This window comes from Chrysemys picta, chromosome 24 (assembly GCF_011386835.1).
Source record: "Chrysemys picta bellii isolate R12L10 chromosome 24, ASM1138683v2, whole genome shotgun sequence".
Taxonomy (NCBI): Eukaryota; Metazoa; Chordata; order Testudines; family Emydidae; genus Chrysemys; species Chrysemys picta.
In genome coordinates, this window is record NC_088814.1 from 3,460,466 (window position 1) to 3,474,442 (window position 13,977).

Here is a 13,977-nt window from a genome sequence, read left to right on the forward strand (position 1 = left end):
GCATGCAGATCAGAAGTCAGCGCCAATGCGGGAAGGGGGCTGGATCCCAAACTCCCCCGACCCATCTCCCCACCATATCGCCGTAAGGAAAGCAGAGCAGCCAGGTGTGAAGTAGACGAGATTTATTTGTAGTGAGAAGATTTTGGAGTAGATATAAATAGAGATAAATCTGTCTTCTTACAGGGCTTGGTGCTAATTTGGGTTATTTTTCTCTTTTTTGTACAAAATAAAAGTAAGGATATGAAAAAATAACATTTATTACCACTTGTATAAAACACATCACAGTTCAACTGGCCTCTCAGGTATTTACAACAGAGATAGATCCGTCCTCTTAGCAAAACCCGGGATCCTTCTAACATGGCAACACCGCACCCCTGGCTGGGTTAGCAGCAGCAGGAGGTGAATCTGGGGATCTTAATACCTGTCACTACTGCCTGAGCTGAAACCTCCACCTCTGTTAGCCCTGCCAACAGCAGGCTTTGTATGTGGCCTAGCCACCACTGAAGGGGACAGAGCTCCGCACCGAGGGGGTCACATCTGTCTCCCCCATAGGGCTCTTTGGGGCTATGGGGGTTGGTAGCACCCCAGGCAGTCCTGGCTTTGGGGGTCTCTGGCGTGTTGAGTTCAGTGTTTGCAGCACGGTGCAGCGCACAGAGATGGGTTTGGAAGGACAGTCGGCATCTAGGCAGTCGGAGATAGAAACATACTCCCCTCCCGCCCCCGACTTTCCAGACCTGTGCACAGCCCCATCAACGGGTCATGGCAGCCTACATTGCAGAGAGCGGAAGCCCCTTTGGGCTGACAGGAAGGGACAGGGAAAAGCCCAGCTCTTTCCTTATTGTGGCTTTTTCACTTGTCTGCTCTCGCCCTTGACACCTGCCACCGAAGCCCCCTTTTCTCCCCCCCCCCGCCATGTCCAGAGCAGGGCTTGGGACCAGCCCCCAGCATCTGAACAAGGCCCAGCTCGAAGCATGACCCTGGACTCCCTTTCCCCGCCTATGGCTCAGCCTGAGTGGACCCAACTGCACCTTGATTCCCATGGCCCTAGGCAAATGGCAGAGGAATCTCTGTATGAGTCACCCTAGCTCCTGGCCAGCCCCTCCGCCTCGTTCCCAAGGAGGGACTTCCTCCCGGAGGATTGGGAGCAAGGCCAGCCATGTTGGCGGAACGTTATCTACTATCAATATTGATGTCCGCCCCTCTCCCCCACCCGGGCCTCTCCATGCGGCCTGATAATCCGTGGCTAACCCCAGCCAGCACAAATACAGCTGGGTACTGTTTCTTGCTGTGACCGGGCCTGCCGGCTTCACCCACCAGCTCAGAAAGGGACACGTGGCCACTCCCACACAGGGGGCACGTGCGTGGGATCTGCACTACTTATCAGGGTCCGCTGCCACCGACGTACAGTTCTCCATGGCCGGGGAATGGTGACTGCCCTCAGGCAGGTTGCTGCTATGGGGAGCAGAAAGGTGGGCCTCAGTCCGTGCACAGAAGGGTCCGAACTCCGACCCCCGGGGAGGCCAGTGGTCTAGGTTAGAAGGAGCCACTCTGGCACTGGTCTGACGGAAAGAAGTGGAAACCGGAAGAGGAAAGCCACCCCCCAGGCTCGGCTCCTAGCGGTCACTGGCCAGAGAGGTGGGAACCCAGGGGAGAAAGTGCACGAGTGGGTAGATCTTCCCAAAGGATGAGGAGCGCCGAACCCAGCCAAGAGGCTGCAGGGGCCCAAGGAGGAGGGCGCAGAACAGAGCATCCAGGGTGCAGGGAGAGTGCTGGGACATACCAAACGGGACCATCCCCAAGCTCCCGGCTTGGCTTCCCAAGGGCACTGAGAATACAACCATTAACACTGAGTAGCTGGTGGGGAGGGAGGAGAAACTCTAGGATCAAAACAGGTAGAGCATATTGGGGCAGAGCTGGGGGTGCAGGGATACAGGTGAGAAGGGGAATACAGGCATGGAGGGTTACAGGACAGAAGGATATGGGGCAGAGAGAGATGGGAGCGGGGGTACAGGGGGAGGGGCAGCAGTGAGCCGAGGCTGTGAGCTGGTGGAAGCACAAGGGCGAGGACTCCCTTTGGAACGGTGATTTTCGGTCCTTTGGGCTCCTTGGGCGCCGGGGGTGCCATCCCGGCCTCTCACCCGGCCGGTGCTCACTTGACGGGGCTGAGTGGTGACTGACACCCCAGCAGTGGGTGGAGCACGAGCCAGGTCCGTCCCCCGCGGCCGCCGCTGTCCTGGCCGAAGTGGGGCGAGGGGCAGAAGTTTGAGTTGATCCTAGTCCTGCTGGCGGCCCGTTGGCCGTGGCCCGTCGCAGAGCCCTGCCGCCCACCGGGGGCCTGTCACAAGGCGACGCAGGTGCAGTAATGTCTGAGCTTGCAGGGCAGAATGCCCCGGTTGATTTGGTGAAACTCCACCAGCTGGATGAGATCCGCAAAACGCGTCTGGCCATCGTCCATGGTAAAGTACAGCTGCCCCTCTTCCTCGCTCTGCAGAGAAATGGGGTGGGAAGGTGTGTGCTTAGCTCTCCTGACCCATGCTTGGACAGCGCAGGCTGGGAACAGCTCCCTACGAACTTATTACGCTATTGCTGCAGGGACCTCTCCTGGCAGGAGGCGACATTGGAGGGACTGGAATGGGAGCGTTCCCAAGGTTAGAGTTGTCTTATTATAGGTCTCTCTTCAGGGACTCACTCAGGGAGAGGCTGGGAGCTCCCCATAGCCAGTGCTCCTGCCCCACTCCCCACAGCGCCCCCTGCTGGGAGAGGCCAGGGCTGGAGCATACAGGAGCTCCCCCCACAGCCAACACTCTTATCCCTACAGCTCCCTACAGCACCCCCTGCTGAGAAGGGCCCGGGCTGGAGTAGCTCCACACCATTCCTATATGTGAATCTCCTCCCCATGGGTTTGCTCCTTGAGCAAGTTCATAAAGCACCCCCACCCATATTGCTGGGAGGGCACAGTCCGTGGTAGCTGGGGCCGGGGAGGGGCACTTACTGGCAGGATGAGATAGTGCTTGACTTTCTGTAGGTGGCACAAGGACAGGACGTACCCCTTGGGGTTCCGCTGGCTTTCCCGCACCAAAAACACCCTAAAAAATCAAAACAAGAGAGGAGGCTGTTACCAACACGCTGCTGCTGCCCACTCAACCTCTTCTGTCCACCGGGGGAGCCCAGAGCAGCATCTGAGCTTTTCAGTCAGTTCAGCTGAAAACAACACAGCCGCACATGGAATGCTGTTGAAAGCAGCCAAACTCATGCCATGACCAAGGGGTACTGTAACCCTTTGCAGTGAGAGCTGGCAATGAACTTGTCCCAGACAGTGGCCTGTGCTGGATAACTTGAAGGCATAAAATCCTGCCTAATTGCACAGCCCTGTCTCAAGGAGGAACATTCCCTCCTGACCCCAGAACTGATGGGTGCCCTGAAGCATTAAGATCAAACGCTTTATTATTTTATCCTCTCTAGCGTCGCTGCTGGTGCTCATCTTATCCACAAAAGCAGTGCTGCCAACCTCAATTATTCAAAAACTCAAGTCAGGCCCCAAAAAGCATGAGATTTATCTTAAAAATAATGATTTAAAAAAAATTGGGGGTTTCTTATTTGCCTTCTTGGTTTTGAGCCTGTAGTAGGGGTCACATTTTCTCTGCAACCACAATGGCTAGAAACTCACTTTAAAAAAAAAAAGCTGAGCTTTTCATGTCATTACATGTCTCCAGAAGCCTGGGCTTTAAGGAAAATGCCTTAAGGAAACTTTAAGGAAAATATTGTGAGACTGGGGATTAAATCGCTGTCCAAGTGTCTTTGGAACATTGCTAAGCATTTGGCCTTACTGACATCCTGCAGCAGGGAGTCCCTTGAGTTAATGCCTACTCCGAGTTAATAGAAGCCATATAATCAGTGTTCAAAGCCTTTCCGTACCCATCCACTAATCCCTGCTGGATTATCAATCGCTGTGTGTCTTCCCTTGAGATCCGCCCGTGAAACCACGGCTGCGTTCGATGGATGGCTGAGAAGAGAAAAGAAAAGAAAATGGAGGAAGAAAAGCTTTTTTGATCTGACTCTTACAAACCCTTTCACAGAGAAAGTTGGTATATCGGGGTTTGCAAAACTGAAGGGGCATTGGAGAGAGCAAGAAAGAGAAAAAAAGGCAAACTCTTTGGGGCAGGGACTGTCTCTTTGTTCTGTCTCTGTACAGTGCCTAGCACCATGGGGTCCTGGTCTGTGACTGCGCCTCCTAGGTGCTATCTTAACATAAATAATAAATTAAAGTAGCACTGGCCCTAATTGAGATCAGGCCCCCGTTGTGCTGGGTGCTGCACAGACACACAGAGAGAGACAGTCCCTGTCCCAAAGGGCTCCCGGGCTAAATAGACAAGACAGACAAAGGATAGGAGGGGAAACTGAGATATGGAGAAATCAAATGACTTGCCCAAGGTCACTCAGGGAGTCTGTGGCAGAGCCAGGAATTGAACATGAGTCTGCATTGAGCACTTTAGCTACAAGACCATTCTTTGGCTGGCAGCAGTATTAGGCCCTTATCCACCATGTAGATCAGATACTGGGGAAGGTTTCAATTCAGTCTCCAGATTTCCTTATAACCAAAGTTAGAAGAATATCCAGGGTGGCATTTTAGATTCTATAAAATCTTTTTTTTTTTTTTTTTTAAATCTCAAAATTCACTTTTGGAACAAGCCCCAATCCAAGTTCCCCTCCACTTTGTGTCTCCGTCTGCACCAGTGCAGGATGTGTGTAAGACACAACCACCCTGGTCTGCTAGTGTTTCCCACCCACTTGGTGTGCTGGGTGTGAGGAGATTCAGAGGAATTGGGCTCATTGTATCCCTTCAGCGTCTGGTTCTGGTTTCCCTTCATAGAATCACAGAATATCAGGGTTGGAAGGGACCTCAGGAGGTCATCTAGTCTAACCCCCTGCTCAAAGCAGGACCAACCCCAACTAAATCATCCCAGTCAGGGCTTTGTCAAGCCAGGCCTTAAAAACCTCTAAGGAAGGAGATTCCACCACCTCCCTAGGGAACCCATTCCAGTACTTCACCACCCTCCTAGTGAAAAAGTTTTTCCTAATATCCAACCTAAACCTCCCCCACTGCAACTTGAGACCATTACGTCGATCAAGCCCAGAATTCCTTTGGGAAGGACCTCTCCCTGTGTGACCCTCAGCCTACCGGAGCTGGATAGAGGGGTCTCCACTCACCTGTGCTGAGCGGGGAGCCCTGGCAGGGAGTTGGCAGGCTGTAGCGGTGACTCGTCTTCTTCTGCGGCGTGGAAAGCAAGGAGCAGGGCATTACTATGGGGTGTTGTTATTAGGCCTTAGTGCAATGCTACTTTCATGGAAAATCAAACCAGAAATGAGCGCCGCGGCGAATGATGGGAATGACCTGGGAGCAAGGATAGGACAGACCCAGAGAGGGCGAGAGCACAGGCTGCAGCGGGGGGATGCTGCGATGTGAGGGCTACTGTAGCCTCGTTCCAATCTGGTGCAATGGCACTGTGCCACCAAACACTCACCAGAGCATCCCACTGGACGCTGATGGAGCTGGGCTGAGACGATCTCACCTTTCCCAGACCGGAGGAGGAGCTCTGTGGAGCTTGGAAGCTCGTCTCTCTCACCAACAGAAGTTGGTCCAACAAAAGATATCACCTCACCCACCTTGTCTCTCTACTATCCTGGGATCGACACGTCTACAACAACACTGCATCCACCAGCCCATATCACAGTTTAATTGTTTAAGCTAACCCGGTGCAGCTCTCTGGGCAGATAAGCCACCCGCTGGAAGCTGCTTGGACAGCTTGATGAAGATGCCTGGCCTGAACACCGCCTCCAGCCACAGCCCGCTTCCCTGCCCGGCCTCTGACTTCTAGCTCCGCATGGAAGCATGGACTCACCCTCCACGACTGAGCCTCTTCCAGGGCCACCGTCAGCGCCTCGTTGGGGTTCTCAATCACCCGGCCTGTGCACCCCGAGAAATCCATGGCCACCAAGGTGTTGTCAGACATGCTCCTCTGTGGGATGAAACAGCAGCTGAGGAGAGACGCAGCAACGGGGGTGGGGAAGGGGGACCCTGTACTGGAAGACGGGAGCGGTCGGACAGGAACACCGCTTGCAGCTCTACAGTTCAGGGCCCTGTAAGCAGCTTTGAGAGGGTCCCATTGTGTCAGTCCTGAGTCCCGTCAGCGAGGGGTCTGGGGGCCTCTCAGTGTTGAGCTGTAGCAGTTCAGGGCATAAACAGGGCTCTTCATCGGGCACCTTTCCCCAGCATGAAATGGACTTAAAAATCAAAGCTCCATTATGGGCATGATAAAATCCCGCCGTGGTCCATGGATCCCTGGGTATTTTAAAGGAAACATTTCCTGGCCAGCTACATCGCTGGGTACCACCCAGCCTCTGCCTCAACTAACTGCCCCATCATCTGCATAGGTCCTGCAGGGAATGTCACTTTGGACTGACGCTCTCCAGTGACCGGGTCCGATAGATGCCCTCCAGAGAGGTCGCCCTCAGGGAGATATTGTCAGGTGAGCAGTGCAGACAGAACCTGATATGTAACCCCCAAAAGGGCTACATCTGGTCAGACACCAGTATCCTTGTCCTCCCTTGGACACCCAGTGCTGACAGGCTCCTCCTCTAGAGGGCGCTGTCTGAGGCCATCTCGCCTTTAGTTCTGTTTGAACAACAGCACCAGGCCTTGCTGGGCAGCTTGGCTGGCACCGCTCCCACGCCCTGGGAGAGGTGGAGGAGCCCAGGGAAGGGCTAGTCGAAAATTTCCCATTGAAACTGTTTTTTTGATGGGAAATTGGGATTTTGATGAAACACATTTTTCACAAAATGTGCAATTTCTGAAAAACAAACTCCCCCAAGCCCAAAAAGGTTTGATTTGGAAAGGCTGCTACGGTGCCTCATGGGAGCTGTAGTTCAGTTGGCCCGTGTTGCCATTCTTCTCTATGGGCCAGGCTCCTCAACTGGACTACATCTCCCAGGATGCACCCTCACCAGGGCCTCCCATGATGCACTGCCACCCCTTTCCAAGGAAAAATCCTCATTTTTCAACCAGCTCTCTAGGCTGAAGGCATTCACCACACCCCCAGCGGCGGGAGGAAGAAACAGCATCTTCTGCTGTGCTAACAGGAGATCCGGAGGTGTCGACACAGGAGAACATCGGCCTGGAGCAACGAGGGCAGTGAACAGCTGCCGCCTGTCCAGATCCTTTCCAACCCGGGCTCTACCCGTTCGGTGAGCATGTCAGTGAGGAAGGATGTAGGGAGAATGTGGGAATGGGGCCTCCCCAGTACACTCCAATTTGGAATCCACTGAGCCAACGCAACCCGCTGAGCCAGCCCGGGGAAAATGGGGACGGTGTCCCGTGGAGACGCTGCAAAGGAAGCTTCTCCAGGCGGCTCAGGCGAGGCGCTTACCAGGGGCGTGGTGCTGATCCAAGACTGGTGGCTGCGTCTGGCCTGGGACTGCTGGTAGTTCCTGTAGAGCTGCACGCCATACTGGGAAGGAAGCAGCCGTCGTTAGCATCGGCAGCATCAGAGCCAAGAGGGGGGGTGCTAAGAAGCAGCACTAACCTCACCAGCCCAAGAGGTGCTGAGCTCCCCCAGGAAACAGAACCGAAGTGCAGTCCCCGCTTCCGCCAGCAGGTGTCGCTGTCTGCTCTAGCCTGCCAGTGGGCTGGCAGCAAGGTGCAGGGGCCGGCGGGAGGCTCTTACCTTAAAGAGGCGGAAGGCGGCCATCCAGCAGGTGCGGCTCTGCTCGTCCTCGCTGCAGAATAGCTTGAGGCCCTTCATGCCGCTGCGCACCTTGTAGGGCTGCAGAGCAGAGCAACAACGGTAACCGCAAGAGGCCGTCTCCAGCGCCAGCCGGAAGAGGACGGCACAGAGCTCCCCGGGCGCTAACCAAGCCCCCCAAGTTGTTAGCCCTGTTTTAGGGGAGGAGGGGAGCGAGGCATGGACTAGCCCCAATAAGTCTCTGGGAGAGCTGGGAAAAAAACCCAGGAGTCCTGAGTTCCAGTTTCCCCGCCCCTCCAACCACTAGACCCCAATCTCCTTTGATTGCTGGGAACAGAGCCCAGGAGTCCTGGGTTCCCTCTGCTCTACACTCCAATCAAATCTGGCAAGCGAACCCAGGAGTCCTGACACCCAGCCCTCCTTTGTGCTAACCACACGGCCTTAATGGTTGCCGCTGGTGTTTCTCCAGTCCCTTCCACCTCAAGAGCAATCAAAAGGACTTTGCACACTGGGCCCCTGGTGTAACCCTCCTCACTTCTGCTGGGTTTACAGCAGGGATGGATTTGGCCCTGTTTGGGCAGGGGTTGCTTCACCCACCGCTGAGGCCTCTAGGGTGCCAGGTGGCAGCCATACCGCCTTGAAATCCCTTGACCTCCCTCACCTTGATGCAGAAGCTGAACTCGGTGGGCGTGCCGTAGTGCTTTTTCCCTTGTGTGATGAAGTAGACATTGGACTCGTTGAGGTCAGCAAAATACTGTAGGTGCCGTGGGTCCTGGGGGAGGAGAGGAAGGAAGAGCATGTGCTGTATTAGGGGAGGCAGTCATGGGGCAGGGGGACCAGGGACCAGGACACTTCCCGTCCAGCACCCTGAAGGGCCGGAGAGACCAGACTCCAGACGCCGCAGTGACCCAAGCACATGGCACAGGGGACTCAAACCCAGGAGCCACCGTGGCCCTAGAGCATGAACACCAGAAAGGGAAACTGACTGGCCAGAGGTAGGGAAACCGATCGGTCTCTAAGCTCTTTGGGTCTCCCCACGCATTTGTACAGCACCTAGCAAAACGGGGCCCCCATGCTGACCAGGCCTGTGGAATACCCATAATAAACACTGATCATAACTGGCTCGAGGGAATGAAGGGCAGATTTAAATGGCATCAAAGGTCAAGGAAGGGTTTTAAAAATCACTTCTGCTTTAATAGCTCAGTGCATGCTCATTCTGTAACCGCAGTCTGCTGGGCAGGTTCTCAGCAGGGGAACTGAACCAGGAACCTTTGGATTGAATTAGAGGGGCCTCTGGTGCCTGAGCGAAAAGCTCCCGCTCCCTTAGCAAGGGCTGCATCAGGCTCATCAATATGCGTGTGTGGCCCAGCCACCACTAGAGGGGGACAGAGCCCTACACAACATGCACATGGGTGACGGTATGTGTAGCATCAATAGGGCATGTAGCACTTCATATTGGGATAAGAGCCTACTACTGCTACCAGCTAAGGGAGCTATTCCTTTAGTCCAAGGGAGGTACGTCCTGTGCTTTGAGCTAACTATTCAGGATTCAAGCCCCACTTGTGACTCATAGAGGGCACAGTTCAGATCACTCCATCCAAAGTAACTAAGAACTAGCCACTTCTATAGGAAACCCATCGGTCATAGGATGTCTTCAGCCCCACCCCTCCTGCGGTGCCCCCTAGTGGTGCTGGGGCAACCTGTTGGAAGGGGAGGGTCAAATCTGCCCAGGTGGGCTCAGTCTCACCTTAGATGTGCCCTTTGTGGAGTAGTAAAGCCCTGAGCGGCGGAGGGAGAAGTAAAACCTCTTCCAGACCTTGCGCCCCACCTCCTTCAGGTGCAGGAAGCCCTGGATCTCTGGGCAGCTGCCGGAATTGAGGAAGTTCTGCAGGAGAGGAGGGGTCGGGGAGAGCGTGGGAAGGAAGAGATGACACTGAACTGGCCCCAAAGGTTGAGGCTATCAGGCCTCCAGCTCAAGCATTAAGCTCTCTGACTAACAGGCTGCAGGGCAGGTTTATCCCAGGTGCATTCGCTTTCTCCCCACCCCATTGCAGGCTCGTGCTATGCCTGTTTATAGGGCGAAGCTGCTTGTGGGCGGTGCTTATGGACAGTCCCCAGGGTCACTTTCCTGCTTCAAACCATGTGGCCTGGAGTCAGAACTGGGCTCCGGCGATGAGTGCCAGGAGGGCAGGCTGGCAGTGCATACCTGGATGAGCTCCGAGTGGGACATGCCCTTGTTGGCATCCAAGCAGCTGGAGACCATCACCTCGGGGAACAGGGACTGCTGGGATCAGAGAGAGAGAAGATGGTTAGCGGGGACTCTGGGGCAAGCACAAGTGCACCAGAAGGGCTCTGGACCATAGCAGCCCCCCGCGTCTGGCCGGGGACCAGGACTGGCTCCCCTGGGATCAGGACCAGTGAGCTTGTGTAAGGATGACCTCCTGGTGCCCTGGGCAGCTGTCCAATTAATGCCGGGTGGTGCTGGAATTAATCTCCTGGCAGTAAGGGGTAGATGCTTAGTCCAGTTGCTTTAGCATATTCAAAGCTCATTCCCAGCTGGGCAGCTCCGGGACCCTGGGGGTTCAGGAGAAGGGAAGGCAGCCAGATCTCCCAGCAGCTTCGGGGATTCTTCCTCTGAGCCCCACCAGGTCCCCTCTGGTCAGGTCAGTGTGTGTCCGGGATTGGCTTCTATCCAGGCAGGGCTGTTCTGTGCCTGGGATGCTGCCTGGGTCCTGCCCACTGGAGTCCAAGACATATAAGGCCGGTCGCCCCCCACCCCCCACCAGGTCATGCTGGGCTGGGTCGCCCAGTAGCAAGGTCAGCAGACACTTACCGGTGAGCTTTTAAACAGCTCGTACTTGGCAAAGTTCTTCCGGAAGACAAATCTGCTGTCTCCCCCAATGGGCCAGGTGGCCTGGACCTCCACCACCGACTCATGGTCTTCCAGGCACCGCTCTGTGGAGGAGAAAGCCACAGGGTCTGGGAAGAGCCCTGCCAGCCATCATGCACCACAGCACGCTGGCTTAGCTTGGGTCAGCCTGTCTCCTTCTAGCGGCCAGCCTCAGAGACTACAGCAGCTCGTCGCTGCCCCAGCTCAGCAAGTTGCTCTCTTAGCACAAGTGGTAGGAGCTTGTGCTTTGGGGGCTAATAGTCCCTCCGCTGCTCTCAGCCAAGCCTGCAGTTGCACGCACAGACCTGGCAGCATGAACCTCCCCAAAAGCTGTGTTTGCATTTGGGCATTAGTGGACACACGTGCCCAGAACCAGCTTTACACGTCTCCCCCCAAGCTCCTAGTTGCATACACACACTGGTGGCCATGTGCACAAAGCCAGCCGTGCAAGGCTCCCCTGGGGGTGTACGTGCCTCCTCACCTAGAGCCAAGTGCTGATGGCGCTCCACCAAGGACCAGCTGTCGTCGTGGAGGGCGTGAGTCTTTTGCACCAGCATCTCGCAGACGTGGCGGGCCGTGGCGCCTGCCGTGACCTCCAGCGAGCGGCAGGTGCCATCTTCGCTGAAGACCTTTACCACCTGTGGGGCAGAGGCCAGGCCAGGTTCATTCCCCTCTCCCACAGCCCTGCCCCCTCAGTCTGGACACTCCCTGGGCTCCCTCCCTTCCTCACGTCTCTGTTCTGAATGCACGAGGGGCTGGGTCAATGCTCTCTGTGGTGGAGGACAGGGCGGCGTGTGGAGAGCCAGATAGCCAGCCCCAAGGACAAACCCAAGTTGGGCTGAGGTTTATCACCCTCCCAAGGGGAGGCAGTGATGTGTGCAGGGTAGCTGGGCGACAGCAAACAAGCCTGTCTCCGCGCCTGCTCCCCTGCTGGCCAGAGCAATTGTCCCCCAAGACCAGTTTTGGGGTGTTTGCACTGTGGGATCATACAGGAACTGCCAGCCAGGATCAGCCCCGGAATCCATCTAGCCCAATGTCCTGACAGGGCCCAGCACCAGACGATTCTGAGGAAGGGGTTAGAACCCTGCAGGAGCAGTGGGGTAATCTGCCACCCCCCATGGTGGGTCTCATCTTGGTCTCTAATAGCTAAGAGATCGGAGTAAGACCTAAGCAGGAGAGTTAATATCTCAGCGGCGGTTTCAGGGTGGAATGAAGTGCTCCAGGCTGGCTGGCTGTCACCGCTCCATGCAGAGGATAAGAACCTTCTACTGCAGCCAACTAACTGCGCTGCTTCTTTAATTCAAGGGCTAGCGGGCTGTGCTTTTGGAGCAAAAGGTCCCAGGATTGATCCCTGCACGGTTTGGACCCTCCCCGCATCCAAGCCAGAGCTCCCCGACACCAGCTCTCTCTGTCTCCCTCCCGTGAGGCCGGGTTATAGAGCAGTTCTCAAGCACTGACCCTTTGGCACAGGGAGGTTTGACCCCCGGGAGCCCAAATCCCTCTTGCAGTTCACTGGCCTCAGTTCAGCTATGAAACCCCCCAGCAACTCCCCCCTCTGGCTGTGAGCGCCCCCTGGCTCCCAGGCTCCCTCAGTAAGTGAGCAGGTAGCTTCAGAGTCCCTCTGCTCCCAGCGCCTGGGGAAGTGGTGCCAGGGATGTGGGTTGCCCAGCGACCCGGTTGCCAGGTAGCCTTAACCTCCTTTTGTGTCACTGCCACAGAGGGAGCGTTATCTAGGGGCTAGAGCAGGTACTAGGGGTACAGGACTCCTGGGTTCTATTCCTGGCTCCGTTGTAATGTCCATGCTCATTACAGTACTTGGTTGCAAATTGAGGTGTGTCGTGAGTCAGCTAGGGGTCGGGTGGGGGGAGCTTTTATGAACGTAACAAGCTCATTGAGTTTCTAGCCGTACAGCCCTTTCACAGGGCTGTCTCCTGGGAGCGGGGGGGAAGGGGTGCCCCCCAGCACTGAACCCAAACAGCCCCCCCCCCCCACCTAGAGGGAGCTGGAGCATTGCCCCCAGCAGGGAAATGGAGGCAAAGTGAGGTGGCCACGATCACGCAAGCAAGCCTGGGAGAGAGCCAGGAGTTGAACCCGGATGTCCAGCCTCCCATTCCCATCCCTGTTAGACCGTCCGTCTCCAGGGGATCCTGGCAGGAAGCAGCAGCATGGCCGGACCCTGCCCACAAGGAATTTACAACGAAATCAAAGCGCAGCAGCACCTGGGGCTAGGCTGAAACCAAATCCTCCCTGCTAGTCCCCAGTTAACCCACCAGAGGGGGCTACGCACCTGCTGAACTGGGCCATACGTCTAACAATGCCCTTTGCAGAGCCGGCCCATTGTGCCTGTTCCCTGGGCACGGCACAGGTACACAGATACACTGCACAGATACTTGCCCAGCCTGCGCAGACACCGGGGAAGAGACAGGCGCTCCCCAAAGAGCTTGTCACCCTGTAAGCTCTTCGGGGCAGGGACCGTCTTTTCGTTCTGCGTTTGTACTGCACCTAGCACCATTGGACCTTGCTCTGTGACTGGGGCCCCTGGGCACCACTGCAAGAGAACTAAGAAAGAGTGGGAGGGGAAACTGAGGCACAGGTCACAAAGCAGCTAAGGGAACAGCACGCAGGCTACTTAACTCCCAGGCTGGTATCCTGCCCCTTAAATCATGCTGCCTCTCCAGTTTTCTCACATTTCCCCCCCTTAAAAAATACTCTGATGAGGTGTTAACGCTGGTATTCTAGACAAACTGCACTCGCCTCCTTCAAATCCTGCCCTACAGTTGCAGCTGGCGATAGGATTCGCTTTCACTTCCTGCCCCGTTCTGTGGCGTTGCTGTTCACCACCTGCTGCATCCCACCCCAGAGGTGGCTGAATGTCAGCGGCAGGTGGAGCAATTCAGATTCAATCCCTTCCTGCCTGGCTGGGGGACTGTGTGAATGTCTGAGATCTCCCCGTGGGCAAAGGATTAGGATTGTTAACATCCCTCGTCTCTCTGCGCAGTAACCCTTTTAGAATCTGCTTGAATTGATTTAGGAATCGGGGCCGAGGGACCCATATGGGTTCCGTTGACTTCTGGATGAGCCCGACTAACCCGTCAGCTTTTCCGTTGGGCCCAACCCTGCTGCCCTGGGCCTTGTGTCGTCAGTAACGCCAGTGCAAAGCTCTCATGGGAGCGCGCCCAACTCTGCACTGGTGCAAATGACCATGCAAGGGGGCAGGGCGACAGGGAGCTGCCCTGCTCTGAACACCCAGACCCCAGCGGGGAGGGGCAGGAGGCAGCCCAGGCCATGGGTGGCTAGGGAGGCTGCCAGCCACTGTCCTGAAGCCACAGGCTCCCCCTTCCCATGTGC

At 55.9% G+C, this 13,977-nt stretch overlaps 1 protein-coding gene across 6 annotated transcripts in view; it reads right to left on the reverse strand.

Annotated features, from left to right (window-relative positions):
* Positions 1 to 107: 107 nt before the first annotated feature.
* GRB7 (growth factor receptor bound protein 7) overlaps positions 108 to 13,977 on the reverse strand; it is a 51,230-nt gene continuing 37,360 nt past the window's right edge. For 5 of the 6 annotated variants that reach the window (XM_065577611.1, XM_008162726.4, XM_042844580.2 and 2 more), the window contains 12 exons: positions 11,111 to 11,267; positions 10,573 to 10,694; positions 9,946 to 10,023; positions 9,487 to 9,624; positions 8,401 to 8,511; positions 7,722 to 7,820; positions 7,425 to 7,505; positions 5,901 to 6,017; positions 5,209 to 5,269; positions 3,916 to 4,003; positions 2,993 to 3,086; positions 108 to 2,485 (listed from right to left, as the gene is read on the reverse strand). In XM_065577611.1, coding sequence (XP_065433683.1) covers positions 2,339 to 2,485; positions 2,993 to 3,086; positions 3,916 to 4,003; positions 5,209 to 5,269; positions 5,901 to 6,017; positions 7,425 to 7,505; positions 7,722 to 7,820; positions 8,401 to 8,511; positions 9,487 to 9,624; positions 9,946 to 10,023; positions 10,573 to 10,694; positions 11,111 to 11,267 — 1,293 coding nt within the window. In that variant the 3' untranslated portion in view covers positions 108 to 2,338. The remainder of the gene's footprint in view (positions 2,486 to 2,992; positions 3,087 to 3,915; positions 4,004 to 5,208; positions 5,270 to 5,900; positions 6,018 to 7,424; positions 7,506 to 7,721; positions 7,821 to 8,400; positions 8,512 to 9,486; positions 9,625 to 9,945; positions 10,024 to 10,572; positions 10,695 to 11,110; positions 11,268 to 13,977) is intronic. The other variant, XM_065577610.1, reaches the window with a different exon arrangement.